At 48.3% G+C, this 19534-nt stretch overlaps 2 protein-coding genes across 8 annotated transcripts in view; one reads left to right on the top strand and one right to left on the bottom strand.

The window, feature by feature from the left end:
• LOC119504587 (ras and EF-hand domain-containing protein-like) overlaps positions 1-13622 on the bottom strand; it is a 54126-nt gene extending 40504 nt beyond the window's left edge. For all 7 annotated transcript variants that reach the window (XM_037796840.1, XM_037796838.1, XM_037796842.1 and 4 more), the window contains exons 1-3: positions 13402-13622; positions 12791-12835; positions 7639-7730 (exon numbers count right to left, since the gene is read on the bottom strand). In XM_037796840.1, the coding sequence (XP_037652768.1) occupies positions 7639-7730; positions 12791-12835; positions 13402-13533 (269 nt within the window). In that variant the 5' untranslated portion in view covers positions 13534-13622. The remainder of the gene's footprint in view (positions 1-7638; positions 7731-12790; positions 12836-13401) is intronic.
• A 797-nt stretch (positions 13623-14419) lies between these two features.
• LOC119505250 overlaps positions 14420-19534 on the top strand; it is a 64961-nt gene continuing 59846 nt past the window's right edge. Inside the window, exons 1-5 of the mRNA XM_037797891.1 lie at positions 14420-14514; positions 15659-15852; positions 17599-17694; positions 17813-17900; positions 18228-18374. Coding sequence (XP_037653819.1) covers positions 14420-14514; positions 15659-15852; positions 17599-17694; positions 17813-17900; positions 18228-18374 — 620 coding nt within the window. The remainder of the gene's footprint in view (positions 14515-15658; positions 15853-17598; positions 17695-17812; positions 17901-18227; positions 18375-19534) is intronic.

Genomic DNA, 19534 nt, shown 5'->3' with positions numbered 1-19534 from the left:
ATAATTCACATATACCTTTCCCATGAACAGGAACATTATTTTATGAAATCTCATTAAATGCAGCAAAGAAGTTCAAGAAATTCAACATTGATATAAAGCTTACATTCTATATTTCCTTTTTTTTTTTCCTTGTGTCCCATCTGTGTCCATTTGAGCCTCCTCTTCTCCGATCTCAGATCCCATCCAGGATCATCCTTGGCATTTAATTGTCATCTATTTAGACTGTCTTATTTTTTTTTTCAATTGTGGAAAGATATATATAGCCCAAATCTTCCTATTCCACTTCTCCCTAGCGTTCCATTAGTGGGATTAATCACACTTAGAATGTTGCAATGCTATCACCTTCTGACCATCCATTTCTAGAAGTTTCCCTTCACCCCAAACCAAAACCCCTACTCTCATTTCTTAACTCCCCATTGCCCCTTCCCCCACTTCTTGGAACCCCTACTCTACTTTTCATCTCTTTGGTCATATTCTCTGATACTTTGTGTTTACCATGGGGCTTAAATTTAACCTCTTAAATCTATAACAATCTTGTTTTTCTTTGATACCAACTTAACTTCAATAGGACACATAAACTGTGTTCCTATACTCCTCCATTCCCCCACCTTTATGTAGTTCTTGTCAAGAATTACATATTTTACATTGAGTCCAAAACCACCAATTTATCATTACAGTTTATGTATTTTAGATCCTGTAGGAAGTAAGTACTGGAGTTATAAATCAACAATACAGTAGTATTGGTCTTTATATTTACCATGTGATCTTTACTGGAAATCTTTATTTCTTCATGTGGTTTCAGTCAATTGTTTAGTGTCCCTTCCTTTCAGCCTGCTTAGGACTCATCTACTGGTGATGAAGTCCCTCAGCTTTTGATTATCCGGGAATGTTTTCATCTCCCCCTCATTTTTATCCTTCAGGTGTTTGTGAATTCTCCAAGTCTCTGATGGTTATTGACTTCTATTTGTATTCCATTGTGGTCAGAGAACGTGTGTTGAACAAATTCATTTTTTTACTTTTTATTTTATTGAGGCTTGTTTTTATGTCCCCGCATACAGTCCATTCCGGAGAAAGATCCGTGATCACTAGTGAAGAACATGTGTCCCAGTGACCTGGGATGTAATATTCTATATATGTCTGTTAAAAGTCTCTATACCTCTCTCTCATTTCTTTGTTTCTCTGTCGGTAGGGCTCGCTTGAGTATCTGAAGTAGGGCAGGTCTTATATTAGCAAACTCTCTCAGCATTTCTTTCACCGTGTGTGCACTTCACCACCAGCACCACTGCCCCACCATAGCCAAACTTCTCTGGAGTGATGGCAACTTACTGTCCTCTGACAGAAATACAGCTGTGGATGTTTTCTCTAATCGTTCAACGAAAGACAGGTGATAGTCTTACTGAAAACACAGAAATACCATACAAGTACTAAACAGAGAAGTTGACAGATCTAAAAGGCCCTCAGCATGGACGTCCTGAATCAGGCTTCCTCTATCAGAAAACTGTAGTGCACAGTACACCCAACTCACTCACTTCACACAAGCACAGCACAAACTCAGCACAGAAATCATTCGTTTCAACATCCCCTAATCTATACTGATGACTGAAGCTTCAGAAAAATAACCGATGATCCAGCAAATCATTCACTGATCTAGTCTGTTCTGGCTGTCCCCAGAAGAGTGCCCAGTTCCAACTGGCTGTTTATTTTTCTGAAGCTTCAGGCATCAGTATAGATTAGGGGATGCTGAAATGAATGACTTCTAGGCTGAATTTGTGCTGTGCTTGTGTGAAGTGAGTGAGTTGGGTGTACTGTGCACTACAGTTTTCTGATGGAGGAAGCCTGATTAAAGATGTCCATGCTAAGTGCCTTTCAGATCTATCAACTTCTCCATTTAGTAATTGTATGGTATTTCTGTGTTTTCATTATTAATAAAACTGTTGTGCATATCAGCATTGTGACCACTAGCAGTCTTTTTTCATGAGTTCAGAAAATGAACTTTTGAAAAAGAAAACATAGTTCATCCGTTTGACTGGAATTAGGAGTTGTTCTAGAGCCCAATGCCCTCTGACTAGGCTGCTGTCCAAACACAGCAGGCTGGTTACCACTTGACGCCACACCAAAAGTAGGTGGTGGTGCAGGCTGGGAACCAGTTGCGAATAATGCCGTGAGATAAGGCTGGCTGGCATCATGGCTTTGTCCAAATGTTGGGGTCTGGTTAACACCAGATGCTGGACCGGCAGATGGTGTTGAAGGTCCAGTGCCAAATACAAAGTACAGTCCTCCAGAGCTAGATGAGGTTGTAGCTCGAGAACTGAAACCAGAGGTTGAAGTATTATGACTCATGACTCCTGGACCTAAGACAATTGGGGTGACATCTGTACCAGTGCTATTTTGCTGAGAAAATAGCAAAGACTGAGCTGTGCTGGGTACAGCAAAGTTACTTTTGCATGCTGCACATTTGGCAGAATCTGCTCTATTCAGGACTAGGCATACTTCACAGTCCCAGGTTCCCTCGGGATTCTTCACCTTCTCCAATCCTAGACTGTTTTCAGAATAAAGACCAACAGGTACAGTGCTGCTACTTGAAGCAGGGACTGAGCTCTCTGTTTGCTTGGACATACAGGACATGCATTTATTGTCTTCTGCATTATTAGAAACACTGCATATTGGACACTCCCAAGATCCTATTGGTGTTTTGAACTCCTCTCCAACTCCTAAGGTACCAGTGGTCACAGTGCAGCTAGAAGATGAAGCAGTCATAGTTATGGCACTTTCTGAAACCACTGGCAGTGGAAGGAACCGGTTGACACCAATTCCAAGTTTGATTGTTTCACAAGCTATACATTTTATTGCTTCAGGTTTATTTTGCACTAAACATGTATCACACTCCCAAGTTCCTACTTGCGGTTTAAGTTTGTCCCCAAAGCCTGTCCCTGATGAAGAAATGGTTGGTTTGCCACTTTTTCTTGATGTTCCAATTGCTGTTTGCTCAGTGGTATCTCTTGGTGGCAACTTGGTGGCTTGACAGGCTACGCACTTATCATCGGTGACTTTCTTTGGGAGTAGACATGTACCACAGCGCCACGATGATCTAGCTTTTAAACTTTTCCCAAGTCCAGTTTCACTAGAGGAAAACCTACATACGGCTGGTCCTGTAAAAACTCCCGGGCTTGTTGTGGTAGGCTGAGCAGCAAAAGCATCTACCTTTGGTGATATGAAACCAGGGGTTTTCAGAATATCAAGGACTCTTCCTCCTTTCCGGGTTTTTGCAGGTCTAGGAGGGCCCTCATCATCTTCATCTAGCTTCCTCTTACAGCTTGTACTATTCACTGCAGTGATAGCTTGAGCTGAAGTACTTATCACAGGTTCTGAAGTACTACTGGTGTCTGGAAGTTCTGTTTTTGCAATAGGCATACTAAATGTAAATTCAGTAGATGATACGGGTAGTACAACTGCCTCAGTAGATTTTACAATGGGAGAAGAAAATCTAAACATGGGTCTGCCAGTGCTGCTCGGAGAAATCATCTGTACCTTATCTGTTACTGATTGTGAAGGACTGATGGGAGCTGGAGAGGAAGTTGTCAGCAAAGGACAATGAAAACTAAATGTAGGCAGTGAAGAATTGGTGATTGGTAGAGAGATTTTTGATGATACTGGTGCTTCCATTTCCTCCTCCACTGGTGGTTTAGATGCCAGGAAGTGTGTTCTCTCCCATCTAATTATGCCACCTCTACTACCTACTCCAGAAGACAATCCATTGGGTGCAGGGAGATGCAAATTCTCAGATGGAAAGCCACTTTCTTGTTCTCTATTTTGTCCTGGTGTCACACTGTTTTCATGAGTACTGTGCTTTTCCACTATTCTTTGATTAGCCTTCCTCAATTCATGAGATGGGGTCAGAGACGGTTTAAAATAAACACTTTGATTTGTTGCTCTGGAAACTAGCTTTGGGGACATGAGTTTTTGAACAGGATATTGAGAATCCACCTTATCTCTTTTGGCCTCAAAATCTGTGTTGTCTATCCAACTCCTATCAAGAGGAGAATACACAGGAAAAGAAAGAACACCTGTCAGCGGTCCTGATAGCTTCTCTAAAGATTGTAATATTCGCCGAGCTGCTGAACTAGTCACACCATAGGACTGTGCATTGAGTTGCTTAGCTTTCATCTGTCTTCTTACTGGTGCCTGATAAGGGGTCCTTGCTAGTTTAGAATGTCTTACAGCAGCTGCTGCCCCACCATACGTTGTTTTTCTAGGATAACAAGGAGGATCTCCATGCTGACTTGTTTGAAAGATCAAAGATTTCTCAAATGAAGGGGAAAGTGTCCCAAATGCAGACAAGCTGAACGCTGGTTTTTTTGGCCCGGTGGCAGTGTGCTGTGAGAGTGAATGAGACTGCTCAGCCTCTGGGGACCACAGAGGTGGCACTGAAGGCTTCTTTGAAGCAGCCATAGCTTTATCGGAACCTCTCGCTGAAAAATCACGATGGCTAGTTGACGTGTTATCATCACCATGCTGAGAGGTAGAGTCTACAATTTCCTTCACAAGGGAAAATCCACGACTGCCAATTAGGAATGCTGATGATGTGGACAGACGACAATTCAATGCAGGGGATTCCAACATGGAGAAATTTGAGTGGCTCCGACGAAGAGAGGGCCTGTTTAATTCACCTGCATAATTAGAAGCAGGGCTGGTTGTTGAGGCATCTTCTGTATTACTGACTGTTGACTCACTAGTGATCCTCCCATCATTAATATTAGAGCTCTCCTCACCGGCACACACTATGTGGTCATCTTCCCTAATTTCTTGTGAACACGGAGTCTCCTTTGGGTCTGCTGTGCGGCTGCATACATCTTCATTCTTGTTGAAATATCTCTGCAGCCATGATGGCACGTTATTCTGAAGACATTCTGTAACCCTGCTAAGAATGCCCAGCTGGCGCCGTCGCCCCTGCGAGTAAGGCTTCACGGAACCGGGGTGGCAACACCGCGTCCGGATCTTTCCGCTGCCCCCTATGCGTGGGGATCCGGAGGCCATGGCAGAGGCTGCCCTGCTTCCAGCTCTGGGGCAGGTAAGAAGGGTGGGAGAGGCAGAGGCAAAGGCCGCAGAGCCCCACCCCGGCCCCGGCCCAGCCCGATGTCCACCCGCACCACCCAAGCTGGGGGGCACAGGTACAACAGGGACCGCGAGGTTAGGAAGAAGAGTGGAGCGACAGTGCTCGCTAGGGGAGTGGGCAACGATGCCAGCAACCGAAAGCCAAGAGGTGGCTGAAGTACTGCAGCCTCCTGCGGATTCCACCTCTGTGTATACCACAGTCTCCGTGGAGATCTCTCCCAGAAGACAATGCTGCCTGCCCAGAATTCCACCTCTGTGGGTGGGGCGGTCTCCATGGAGATCTCTCCCAGAAGACAGGGGGCAGCTCCCAGCATTATTGAGGCCCAACTCAAACGCTGGCCTTGAGGATTCTTCTTCTGATGCCTTGGCCAGCGCTGAGATGGCTAATGCCACCAGCGACGCCCGCTAACCCACCCTCTCTGTGCACAGCACCCACAGTGCTACTGCCATCAACCGTGCACACTCCATAACATGACATGCATGTACTTGCACTTCTCGCGAGTGAGCCGGAGGTGATGCACACACAAGTCGCCAACACTCAGGGAGAAAAAAAACCCACCTATATTAAACGATTCCATGACCCCTCCCCACCACACTGAACCAGGCTCTGGGATCCACTTCCAAAGACTGCACCTCAGGCTTCCATGGCACCCCGCATGCCAGCCTTCTCTGCCCTCACCTGGAGCCCCGGCCGTGGGAGGAGATATGCACCAATAACTGTCCCAAGTTCGTTCCATCCAGCTTTAGTGAACCTAAACCCCCTTTACAAAAACATGCGCCTAGAATACACCTGCACACTGAGTATGAACCTTTTACTTTTGCCCGAAACATATCAGCAAAACCATGCTACAAATCACAAGAACAGGCACAGCCCCTTCTATATCTGGAAAACAGACACACACAACTTACACATACTCCAGTCACTTCTTCCTATCCAAGGGGAAATGCTACACACACTCAAATTCGTACACACACACCTGGAACCATACAAAACATCCACACATTATGCCCGTTTACCACCATGTACGGCCAAAATACTTCTCTGACTTATACACAGAAAACCTCCACACAAACACAGTCCCTGTCACACTTTCAAGTGAAGAGTTATCTCATCCACCACTCTACCGTGAACCTGCACACGATCGCCCGGTTCTCGAGTGCACACAAACTAGTATACACTACATAGACACGAAGAAACATCTCCAGTCTGCCAGAGATGAGGACAGAGGAAATCTCTGCCAAGGCCCAATTCACACACCAACAAATTACCACAACCCCAGATACTCCAAGGTAATCGTACCACGTGCTTCCATTACATACAAATAAAATTGTCCCACATCACTGGAAACACACAACCCAAACTTCCATCAAATACTCGGCTCCCAGAATGCATGCTAATGACTTCCTACTACAAAATACAAACACACAGTCCTAGAAAATGTGCAAACTCCCACGCACCATAAATACATACATCAATGAAATTCAAATTCAACTTCCACCTGCCTCGAATATACTCAAATACACAACACACAAAAGTAGGCAAATATAATCACCAATACATATCCGGTCCCACATCACATACCTGTGTGCATAAAGAGTCACACAAAGCAAATGCCACAGAATCCTACAATCTGAACATATAGGACACCCTACCAACCCACTAAAACTCATACAGCTACCCTTCAATACCAATATATGTAGACGCACATCTGAAAATCAATACAAGAAACACACATGGCCATTCAAAGTGCCTTAAGAACATGCGGATGAGCACCCACCAACACATTTCCAAACATTCACAACGCAGGAATCCCACACCCAAACTAATACATGCAGCCACATTGCCTAACAAGATCTGGATGCAGACGCATTATCACTTGCAATGCCTCCGTGACCCAAACACAATTCCCCAACATTCAGGGGCAAAAACCCACAGGTATGTGAAACCGCCACGTCATCCACCCCACCCCCACCCTGAACCCGGGCTCTGCGACCCACTCCCGAGGCCTCCACCTCTGGGCTCAGCGGAACCCCGCTGGACTGCCCGCCCTTCCAGTCACCAGCTGCTGCTCCCACAGACCCCACCCTACCGTCTCCCTGCCCTCTCCAGGCCTTTCTGTGTCCACACCTGGCAGTCTTTCCCCACCTTGGGATCTGCCTTCCTTCCGCCTGGCCTCGTGCTGGCTCACATTCCTTCCCCATGTCTCCCAGCAATCCTGGGGTGTCCACCTGCTTCCACCATCTAAGCCTGCTGCCCTGGGTGGGAGGGTGCTCTTGTCTGTGTCCGTCCATCCCTCAGGGCAGGTCAGTGTCAGGAGGATGGGGCAGCACTGGGATGTCTGACTCAGGCTGCATCACACTCTGGGCCAGCCCATGCCAGGTGCCACTTGCCAGCACCTCCTGTGACATTTCTCATGGGTAGGAAAATGAGCCCTTGGACATTCCCTCCTCCAGGCTCTGGCACTTTCTTTCCCACCTGGCCACCCTGTTCTCCACCCCACCGTCCTGCATGAGATATTTTCTCACCTGTTTTTCAGTCCGTGATCTGCAAGCTCCATTGAGAATTTCAGCTCCTTGGACTCAATGAGGCAGCAGCTGCTTCCCAGATTTGTGAGAACCTGGATGGGGTGGGGAAGGAGAGGAGGGTTAGCTCAGGGGGGCCCTGCCAGCTGCCCGGCCCCAGTGAGCAGGCAACCCCTAGCCCAGGGGCATCTCCAGTGTCCAGGAACTTCCAGGGGCCTCTGCCAGCAGCAGCCTGCCCAACTGCCAATCATCCCTCATGGACCCTGGGAGGGTCCAACACAGGAGGTGCCCGTGGCCTGCTGTGCCCAGCAGCCACCTATGGGGAGAACTGGAGCTTGGAACACCCCTATGGCCTTCAAAGCAGGGACTATCATCATGCCTTCTGCAGAGGAGGGGCCCAAGTCCCAGGGGACGGCCTGGACCGTTGTCACCATGGGATTCGACTCCATGGTCACACCTTGAACCTGTCTGCCCAGCTGCCCAGTCCCATATTCCTGACCACTGATGGGCGTGGGCAGCCCCCAGGCTGTGCCAGCTTCCCCTTCTAGGCTCTCACTTCCTCTGCCAGAGCCTGGCTTCAGGCTTCTCATTCTGGGAGCTGTTGAATTTAATTGAAACCTGGTCAGCAGAGATGAAAGAGTCTTTTTAGTTGTCTCAGCTCAAACTACACCCAAAGTGCAAAAGGTTTCTATTAAAATTGTTTCTTTGTGACTTTTATCAGAAAGAAAGCAACTTCCTGGGAAGACCACAACTGCAAAAAAAAAAAAGAGATAAATAACAGCAAAAATCCTATAGCCAGTATCCTTCACAGGGACAGAGGCAGTTTGGCAAAGTTCTTCTGGGCCCCAAAGGAGTACTCAGCCGGGCATGGAACTGGGACAGAGACAATAGGCTGGCGAGGGGTGCCCAATGAGGCAGCACAGAGCAAGGAGCCTACATCACACTTCCCCACCTCCTCCTCTCCAAGCTGCAGGGAGTCCCTGACTCTCACACAGAGACACACACATGTACGTCTGTGCACATGCACACACAGAGAAGTCACACTCACATATGCACACATACTTGCACGCAGACATACCATGTACACACATGTACACACGTACACACACCAACACACATATGCAAACGTGCACACATGCAAACGTGCAGGCACAGGAACACATGCTCGCACATATATGTACTACCACACAAGTGCACACATACACACTCAGACACACTTGCATACCCAAATATGCACACACTGACACAGACACACATGCACATACACTCCCACTTCACAGCGGAGTCAGTGAGAAGGTCTCTTGCCTGGCTGATGCAGAATCACAGCCGATCTCAAGTCTCTCATCACGTAGGTTTGACTATCTTCACGGAGGCATTTGGGGAGTGCATGGGGTTTGTGAATAATTGCACCAAGGCCAAAGGCACAAAGTAGAATGCACACTTGCCCCTTTCATCATTCAGCCCAATGCTCTTTCTAAACTACCAAATGGCCCCTCCAGGTAGGCCTCCGGGCCATGCTCGAGCAGTCACTGCTGATTCAATCCAGGCCTTGTATCATACAGATAGGGAAACTGAGGCTCGGGGAGGGGAGGGGGCCTGGTCAAGGTCACATGAAGGCAGCACCCAGACCAAGGGGATGGGTCCCCATCCCAGTTCCCGGTATCCTGGCATCCCTGGTTTTTACCCACAAAGAAATAGCCCCCCAGCCCCTGCTCCCCACAGAGAAGCATGGGCTCAGACACACACATACAGGGCAACTGGTTCCTCTGAATGCCTCAAGCAGATGCTTTCCCATGTACCAACAGGCCCTTTCAAAGTTTGGAAACTGAGTCAGGCTGCAAGTTTCAACCTTCTTTCCACTTCATGAGCTCTGTAAGCCACAGGAGAGAGCAATTTAGTGCAGTGAGAGCCAGTAGTGTACAGAGAGTGACCCACACCAAGGCCACAGGACCCCAGGCTCCCCCACTGGGGCCCTGCAGAGGTGGAACAGGTCCACGGCACAGAGACTGTCTTCGGGGGGTGGAAGTTGGGCCTTGACAGGAGCTGCCTGCTTCATTCTCACACAAGCCCATGACTGTGGTCACTAGAGAGAAAGGGTCAGTAGCCAGGAAAAGAGTGTGCCTTCCAATGTACCCAGAATCCACCAAAGGGTCACCTGTTTCCAGCCTCCATTCCCACCAAGATGGCCAAGACAGGACTTAGGCTCATGAGACTGCACATTTCATCTACGTGCACACAGAGGTCCAGTGAGTTCAACAGGCCTCACCCAAGGAGAGGGAAGGTAGCATCACACTGACCCAGGGTGGGGGGGGGAGACCCTCACAGAGACCAGTGACGGTGCAGCATGGTGGACGGAGACCCTGCCCACAGAGCCGAGGGACAGACACAGCACAGTGGGGCAGATGCTGCCCACAGAACCCAAGGACAGGCACTGTAGAGCCTGGGGACAGGGACAGGGACAGGCACAGCACAGCCTGGGAAGCCCTGCACACTGAGCCCAGGGGTGGTGTCGTGTGGAGGGGCCATACCTCGTCTACATCTCCATGCTCAGGCTGTGGAGGAAATGTGCTGCAAAGGTCAGGCAGGCCACAGGGATGAGTGGTGTCGATCCAGCCTGGGAGAGACAAACCGAGATGGAGGTAGCCCTTCTCCATGACCCCACCGAGACTGGGCACATCTTGCAGCATGGGCACGAGGGAAGGTCCCATGGGAAGGTCCGGAGGGCCTGGGAGTTGACGGGGCCCAGAACTGCTTGATCCCTACCAACGCCAACTCTGGATCAGGACCAGGCCCGGCACCTCCAGCAGACTGGTGGGCACAGAGCACCACCAGCCCAGGGCCTCCATGTCTTTATCCACCCAGAATGCCCCCAGAAGTCCTTACCCTGTAAAGGAGGTGAGGTGAGCCCCATAGCAAAGAGAGGCTGTCTCTGAACAGGCAGAGACAGTTGAATCCAGCCCCTGAAACTGAGAGCCTGGGAGGTGAGGGGACTTGCTCAAGGACACAGGAAGACAGCACCGAGGCCCTGGCATCCCTGGTCTCCACACACAGGGGGAGGAAGGATGACAAGGCAGGGCCACTCCATCTACCAGGAGAGTTGGGACTCAGCCCATGTTAGCGTCAGAGAAGGAACCTGGAAACCCCCCAGTTGCTCAACAAATAGACTGTGGACTTACACTGCCTAACATTGAAGCTTACTATAAAGCCACAGTTGTCAAACAGTATGGTATTAGCACAAAGATACACAAATAGATCAATGGAATCAAATTGACAATTCAGAAATCAACCCCCAGATCTACAGTCAACTGATATTTGATAAGGCCCTCAAATCCACTGAACTGGGACATAACAGTCTCTTCAATAAATGGTGCTGGGAGAACTGGATGTCCACAATCAAAAAGAATGAAAGAGGACCCCTACCTCACAACCTTACATAAAAACTAACTCTAGATCAAAGACCTCAATGTAAGAGACAGCAGCATAAAACTCCTAGAAGATAAGGTAGGGAAACATTCAAGACCTTGTATCAGGAGGTAGCTTCTTAAACCTTTCACTCAAAGCACAAGCAACTAAAGAAAACATAAATAAATGGTAACTCCTCAAAATTGAAAGCTTCTGCACCTCAAAGGAATTTCTCAAAAATGTAAAGAGGCAGCCAATTCAATGGGAAAAAAATATTTGGAAACCATGTATCTGATAAGAGACTGGTATCTTGCATATATAAAGAAATCCCACAACTCAACAATAATAGTACAAACAGCTCAATTATAAAATGGACAAAAGATATGAGAAGACATTTCTCTGAAGAGTAAATACAAATGGCAAAAAACGTTCATCTTCACTAGCTATTAGGGAGATGCAAATCAAGACCACAATGTGATAATATCCCACACCATTTAAAATGACAGACTTTAAACAAACAGGAAACAACAAATGCTGGAGAGGATGTTGAGAAATTGGAACTCTTATTCATTGTTGATGGAACCATACAATGGTACAGACACTCTGGAGGACAGTTTGGCTTTTCCTCAGAAAACTAGGTATCGAGTTACCCTGTGATCCAGCAATTTCACTCCTTGGTATATACCCAGAAAATCTGAAAGCAGTGACAAGCACAGATCTTTGCAAACTGATGTTCATAACAGCAATGTTCACAATCGCCAAGAGATGGAAACAATCCAAATGTCCTTCGACAGATGAGTGGATAAACAAAATGTGGTATATGCAATGGTGGAATACTATGTGGCAGTAAGAAGGAATGAGGTCATAAAACATATGACAACATGGATGAACTTTGAAGACATAATGCTGAGTGAAATAAGCCAGACACAAAAGAAGAGATCTCGTCTGTAACCGCTAATGTGAACTCTGTGAAACTCTATACCAGACAAGTCCTAAAACCCAGAGGCAACAGCTGCTTTAAGATCAACTATCAGCCGCGGCCCCTTCCCCATACCACTGACACCCCCTTTTAATATGAACGAGTCAGGGTGCTCACTGCCTAGACACTCCTGAAGATGGAGGAAGATTAAGTCACAGGAAGGAGCAGCAACAAACAAGGTAACATTGAACAAAGGTCTATGAATACGGAAGCTTTATCTAATTACATACATACTTTTGGAAGTGGGGCTGTTGGAGGGGTTGGAAGGCAGAAAATGACATGGGGGAACTGTAGCCTACTGCATCCTTTGACATTTTTTCTATAGCTGCTCATTGAATTGTGCCTTGAAGGTCTTCTCTTTATATACCTTGTACTGCATAAGGAAAGAACTGAAATTGTGGAACTGTAACCCATAACAATTTTGGAAATTATCTATATGACTACTTGTTGAGCTGCACATCAAGAGATATTTTACAATAACAGAAATGGCTGAAGTTGTGAAACTGCGACCCATGACATTCTTTGAAATTTGCTTCCTAACTACTTGTGAAATCCTACATTGAAACTTATCACTGTTGTGTATACATGTTAAAGTTCACAATAAAGAAAAAAATGAAAAAAAAATGGACTGTGATTATGAGGGACGAAAGGGGGGAGGGAGGGAGGGAAGGAGGGAGGTAGAAGGAGGGAGAAGAACGGAGGGAAGAAGGAAAGGCGGGAAGCAGGGAGGGAGGGACAGAGAGGAGAGGGAGAGTCCAGGAATTATGAACCTACCTGAGGCATATAAACCAATCCAAAAGCGAGAGCCTCATTTTCATCCTAATTTAAAACACACAAAAAATACACATATGACATTTAGAAAATCTGAATATCGACTGGATATTTGATGATATGAAAGGATTACTATTAACTGTTACTTTTTAAAGGGATGATGCCTGTATTTTAATCGTGTTACTTAAAATAAGTATTTTAGAGACAGAAACGGAAATATTTATGGATGAAACAATATGTCTAGAATTGACTTCAACATAATCTGGGGTGGGGAAGTGGCAAAGACTTATAGCATACTTCCTCCTTTTGTCTGTACTTGAACTATCCCTTACTGCAAAGTTTAGAGTAAGCAAACACTCTCTTTCTCCCTTCAGGGGTGGCCCCGGCCCTGCCAGTGGCTCAGGGTGCAGTTCCCATGGCCATCAGGGAGCTCTCCGGGTTTGCTCTTGGGGGTGGCCCCACCTCGCCCTCCTGCTGGCTTCACTTCCCAGGAGCAGCAGCAGGCTGTGAGGCAGGAGACCCAGGTCCTGGGGCCCCTGGGACCACCCAGGCCCAGCTGATGAGATGAACAGCACCTGGCCATGTGGGATAGTGCCGTTGTAGCATTTGATCACCTGGTCGACAAAGAACATCTCGTTGTTGGAGGCTGAATGGCAGAACTCGTAAAGGGAGGAGCTCGCCGAGGCCAGCTTGATGAGATAGATCTTCTCACCCTGCCAACAAGAGGCCATTAGCAGTGCCCCCATCCTGGGGATGCTGGGATGTTAGAAAGGTTCTAGGTATACGTGACCCAGCAGGAACTGGGCAACACCCCATAATCACAATGCCCACATTTCTGCAGCACTCCAAATGGACATGTGTCCCAAAGGGGTACATAAACCCTGTAACTGAGGGAGTTATAAGAAGCTCCACTTTATGGAACTGTTGGATCTTAGTCTGGGTTAAGGATGGCCACTGCTTCCGTTGTCAGCATTTGCCAGGCCCCATCATGCTCTACACCCTCACAACAGTGAAACGCCACCCAGTAAGATGGGCCCAGAGGGCGGCCAGGGTGACCTGCTCAGAGCCTTGCAGAGTCAGGATCAGAAACTGAGCCCCCAGCTCATGCACCATCTATTCTGGAGAAAACCAGTTTGGGGCTGGTTGAACCCCAGACTTTGGGTCTCATCAGCCCCCCCAAGTTTTTTCATTCTGTTGCTTTTTACATCACTTTTTTTCTTCTGGCCTCCCTACTTTTGCCCCAGTGACAAGCCTCCCAGCTCTCCTCTGACTTGTGAGTGTCCCCAGCATCCCCATTCCAAGCTTCCTGGATGTGGCCCTTGCATGCCCCTGGGGGGAATAACACCTTGTCCCCACTTCCAGGAAGTCTCCCCAACACCCTCCCTCGGGCACTTGGTCACTTCTCAAGAGGCTTTCACCAAATCATCGCAGGTGCCTATGTCTTACCAGACAAAGGAGAAATGGCATGTTCTTCTCCAGTCTGGGGAGGCACCCCACCCCTCCACTCACAAAGGACTCCCTGACATCCCCAGTGCCTGAAATTCTCCCAGTCTCACCTGTGGGGTAACATCCCATCTTAGGTCCCCCACATTTAGAGTACATGTGGTCTCCAGACCATCCAGCGCTTATACTATGAGCTTGCTGAGGGCCTGGGCACACCCCAAGGTCCCGAGGCTCGTCCTGAGCACATGGAACCAGGCGGAGACACCTCCTGAACCGATGCGGAAGTCAGTGTAGCTGTCCTTCACACACAGGACTTGGGCACTTTGGGTTTAGCCTGCAGAGCATCATCAGGCCAGTAGTTTTTCTCTCCAAGGCTGTTTTTTACAATGTCAGGAGGTTCCATGAAGGGACATTCTGGTCATGGGGAGAGAGACAATGGTCAGTGACCACAGGAATGTTTACCACTGTTTTGGAAGCAATGGGATGTGAAAGGTACTCTATGAAGTCCTTCCTGCACTTTACTTCACTGCCATTGCTCCCGCTTTACAGATGAAGAGACTGAGGTTCTAGGAGGGCAGGAGTGAGCCAGGCCACAGCACTGACTGTTGGCTGCTGGATACGAAGCACAGAAGACCACAAGAGGAGAAGCCTAGAGAGCCCAGCTCTGGGCTCAGAAGAGAAAAATGTCACCCCAGAGTGAATGTATCCTTTCTAGGTAAACCAGAAAGCAGCCATTTCCAGGCCATCCTCCATGAGTGTGATGGGGCAATTTGCACTGAAAGAGAATATTGTTTCTCCTGCACAACACAAGCACCTCCCAGAGTCTCTGCAGCAAAAGCCACTGCTCCCCAGAGCACATGGCAAGGTGTACACAACTACCACCTCCATTCACTCTCAAATCCACCAATCCACCTCCAGGGAGGATGGGAAAGGTTAAGGGGTCTCTAATCCAATGAAATGCCACTGTCTTGGATAAAATTCCAAGTGCTGCATTACAAACATTCAAGTCAGCAATACCTGTGGAGAGACCAACTCACCATGGCTGAGAATCAGGTTTCAGCATCCTTGGGCAAAAAGGACACTGGCAGGTCTCAGCCTCCACCCCAGAAATCACGGCCATCATTGGTCAAAACCACGTCAGCTCAGGCAAGACGGTGAAGAAATCAAAAGCCAGGTCCTGCCACCCCCGGAACCCCAGCAGCCTCAGGCACAGCCACTCTTCATTAAAACATCTGTAGGTTCCCATCTGCTGTCACTCTCCCTCCCCAAGGAGCCCACATCTACCCACGATGTGGCCTCGTGGCCCCTCCTTCCTCCCATCCATCCTGGAACCCCCAAAGGCCCCAGAAGAGAAGAGAGTCCACCTTCCCCAGCCAGCCTGGCACCCTCACAACCCACCTACACCCTGTATCCTCTCCCATACTGTAGACCCCTCACAGAGTCCCCAGAAACCCCTTCCCCGGAATCTGAGTCCCTGCCTGGACTGCTCATCAGACATCAAAGCCAGCCTGTTCTGTGCAAACGCCGCTGCTCCCTGCACCCTCCAACAACTAGGAGGGTCAGCTGCCCATCTGCGGAAGTCACCCTACATTCCCTGACCTGCGCAAACCCCACCGTGCACAGTCAGGGCTGGACGCAAAGCCACAGGGAGTTGAGCATGTGGAGGTGGGAGTCACCCTTAATGCTTTGGGAGGCTACACCAGTCCCTGTGGGTCTCCCCTGAAGCAGCAGTGCCCAGGAAACTCACAGCACTGACCAACACATCCCCATCCCCATGGGAGGAATGGCTCTGATGAAAGAGAAACACCCCCCACCTGATGTCAGATGATACAAACAGAACCCAGAGAGGTTCCTGCTGACCCTGGCACTTTCCTGTGTAACTGGGCATAATTGTGTATAAATGTAAAACCAATGCTGTAACAAGGCACTCTCAGAGTCTTCCAACTGTACTAGGAGACCCAGAAGGCATCATCAATTTTTCTGCTGGCAACTGGGGGGCCAGGAGAGGCCCAAAGGCAAACACCAGGCCAAACAAGTATCCCCCTTCAGCTCCTTTAACCAGGCACCTGTCTGTGAAGGCCTCTCCTGGGCAATGTAGCATATACAATTAATGGTGACATGATCCACTGTGATCTTTGGTATCAAAGCAACACAATCCTCAGAACTCAGCCTTGGAGAAAATCCATCTCACCAACATGAAGGCAGGCTTGCTCTCATCCAACACCATAATTCATACCATTTCCCTTTTTTCCTTCTCTGCCAGGATGCTCAAACAAAATCCACTGTCCAGGTACACTATCTCCTTGTGACTCACTGTGGGTTTTGACAGCTCTTTTACTTTTTGCCTCCCTGCCCTTTTGCACAGCAGCTTTTATATAAGGTCAAGTGCTTGTGGGAAGCAGGCAAGGTAGAAAGGCTCATTGCCAGCCATTGAGTGTCTCTGCCTTTTACCAAGCAATCAGCCGAATGGAGCAGGGATTGATGGAGATGGGGCAAGAGGGACTCGGGGCTGGTGCAGGCAGCAGGGGCAGGTCAGATGTGAGAGGTAATGAGGGCAGAGCCTGTTGTCCTGGGGAAGCAGAGAGGAGTACCGGGGCAAACCGCCAAGCTGGTGGCAGCAAGGCACATATCCTCATCAGTGGGATGAGAACCTGACATTGGACTGACCTTTGACACAGAAGGGCCACATGCCCTACTAACAGCAGGGACCGCGATGCTGATACCAAAGAGCAACACTTTTCTTTTCAGAATTAACCAGTGCTGATACCAAGGACCAAATAAACCAAGACCAGGAGACCACACAGCCTGAATCCCATGAGTGAACAGTGCAGACGGCCTGAACCAGAGGAAAGACTCAAGTCTGGTAAGTGGCAAAAAGCTGATTGCAAAGAAACTGGTATGGTGTGGTAAAATCCCCATTTCTTAAAGGTACAAAGTAAAAGGATGAATGTGAGTGTGTTTAGGTCTGTCTGTGAGTGCACGTAAGTGTGAGAGTGTGAATGTGTGTATGGGTGTTAGCAATGTATTCGTGTACACACCTAAGTATGTGTGTCAATGTGATGTAGGGCCGTGTGGGAGCATGTATGCCTTTGGGCGTGTGTAAATGTGAACAAGTGGATGTAAACGTCTATGTGAATATGTGAAGGTGGCAGCATGTCAGTAAGAATGACGTGAGCGTGCAAGTGCACCACTGAGTGTGTCATGTGGGTATCTGAGTGTGCCCATGTGTGTTTGTGAAGGTACCGGTGTTTTGGTGTGCCAGTATGTGTCAGTGAGTGTGCTGGTTTCAGTGAGTGGGAGTCTGTAGGAGTGTCACGTGTCAGTGAGTGTATTAATCTGTGCCGTGAGTTTTGGTGTCTGAATGTTAGCAAGTGCGAATGTGTTGGTGAATGTGTCAGAGAGTATGTGCCATGGATATGTTGGTGTGTTTGTGAATAAATGTGTCAGCGAGTGTGAATGTGTTGGTAAGTCAGTCTTGGTGAGTGTGTACAAAGCATCACAGGAGTGGCTGTTGGTGAGTTTCCCAGAGTGAGTGGGGGTCTGTGGGAGTATCATGAGTGTGTCTGGGACGTATTGCCACAGGTGTGTCTGTGTCTGTGAGTGTGTCAGTGAGCATCAAGTATGACATGTCCATAAACGAGTGTGAGTGTGTGGGTGAGGCAGTGCCTGAGTATGTGTCAGGAAGGTGTCAGCGAGTTTGTCAGTGTCATGGTTGTGACAGTAGTGTCTGTCAGAGGTAGTATCACAAGCATGTCAGTGAGTGCACTGGTGAGTGGGTGTGAGCATGTGTACTTCTAGAAGTGACCATACTGCACTGCTAACAATGGTTCTTTCTGGGGAGTGGCTAGGGAAACAAGCCAGAGGATTTGGTTTTTCACTCCTGATTTTTGTTTGTATTTTTCACAATGTATCATGTTTACAGCTTAAAAGAGAACCAGGAGAAATAAATCTGTGCCTGTGTACAGTCCCTGGGATACTTGGTATGTGTTTTCTCAAGGACAGATGCAGCCCGACAGCAGCCCTGCTCCCCATTCAACCCACACCCCCGTGGTCCCCCCACCAGCCTGGCCCCTGAGGGTTGGAGGGCAGCCACTCACTTGGTGTCACAGAACTTGAGGTTGGTGAACTTGGGGACCCGCTTCAGGTTGGTGCTGTAGTAGTAGTGCAAAAACTTCTTCAGCTTCATCTAGCAGTCCTTCTGCTTGGTGACGTCCATCATGTCCACACTGTGCTCAGGTCCCAGGGAAGCTGACAGGAGGTGCTAAGCTGTTCCCGGGGTAAGCTCACCGGGCCACTCGAGGGACAGCCCCGTGCGAAGATGACCACAGAGAGCAGGTGCACGAGGGCAGGGCAAGCACACTCACAGCCGCTGGGCTCCCAGGCTCTGGGTCCCACCTTCCAGCTTTCTCCACTGACAAAATATTTCACACCCTCCCTCCCTCCGACTGTCACAAGAACCCGATGATGTAGGCACAGTGATGAGACTGGGCCTTGGGTGGGGCCCACAGATGACCAAATAAAAACCCAGGATGCCCAATAAACCCGAATTTCAGCTCAATGACAGTTTTTTTTTTTTTTTTTTTCTGTTAAGTGTGTCTGAAATAGTGCATGGGACATACACTTAAAATCTTTCAAAAATAACCCTGCAATTCTACGGCACTGACTCATTATTCTGAAAATGGGTAAACTAGTACATAAAAGAAAAAGCACTTATCCTGCATTTTCTGCAGCTGATGAAGACAAGTTCAGGGTAAAAACTGTTGAGGAAAGAAAGCTCAGAACAGCTGAATGAAAAAGGAGGGAAAGTTCTTTTTACAAGAAGAAAGATAGAAGGGGACACTTCTTTGGCAAGGATCCTTGACAGCTGCTCTACATGATGCCTGAAAGGTTGACAGGGACTCTCTGCAGACAGGGGAGGCTGGGCCACTGGCCCAGGGACCCATCTTGACATCCCTGAGAGAGGGTGGTGGGATCCTGTGGGCCTCTATATGGCAGGAAGCTCCCAGCCCCTGTGACAGAATTCTGCCTGAAATATGAACATGAATTCAACCAAGCTGCTAACTGCCTGTTTGCAGGAAATAACAGGATACCACAGGGAAGCCGTCAACCAAATCCAGTGTGTGGGAATGAAAACCGTTTTCCCAAGAAATCAATGGAATGAAAAAACGCAGGGGCATATAGTTGAAACATCAGATGCCTGGGTCTCAGGGAAAAGGGAAAGAGAAAAGAATGGGAATATGGGCATTTTTAGGCCAGTGAAACTGTTCTGCATGAAACCACAATGTTACATCAGGATATTCACAT

Source organism: Choloepus didactylus, chromosome 10 (genome assembly GCF_015220235.1).
Source record: "Choloepus didactylus isolate mChoDid1 chromosome 10, mChoDid1.pri, whole genome shotgun sequence".
Taxonomy (NCBI): domain Eukaryota; kingdom Metazoa; phylum Chordata; class Mammalia; order Pilosa; family Megalonychidae; genus Choloepus; species Choloepus didactylus.
The sequence above is the reverse complement of the archived record's forward strand: the minus strand, read 5'-3'. Positions and strand labels throughout refer to the sequence as shown.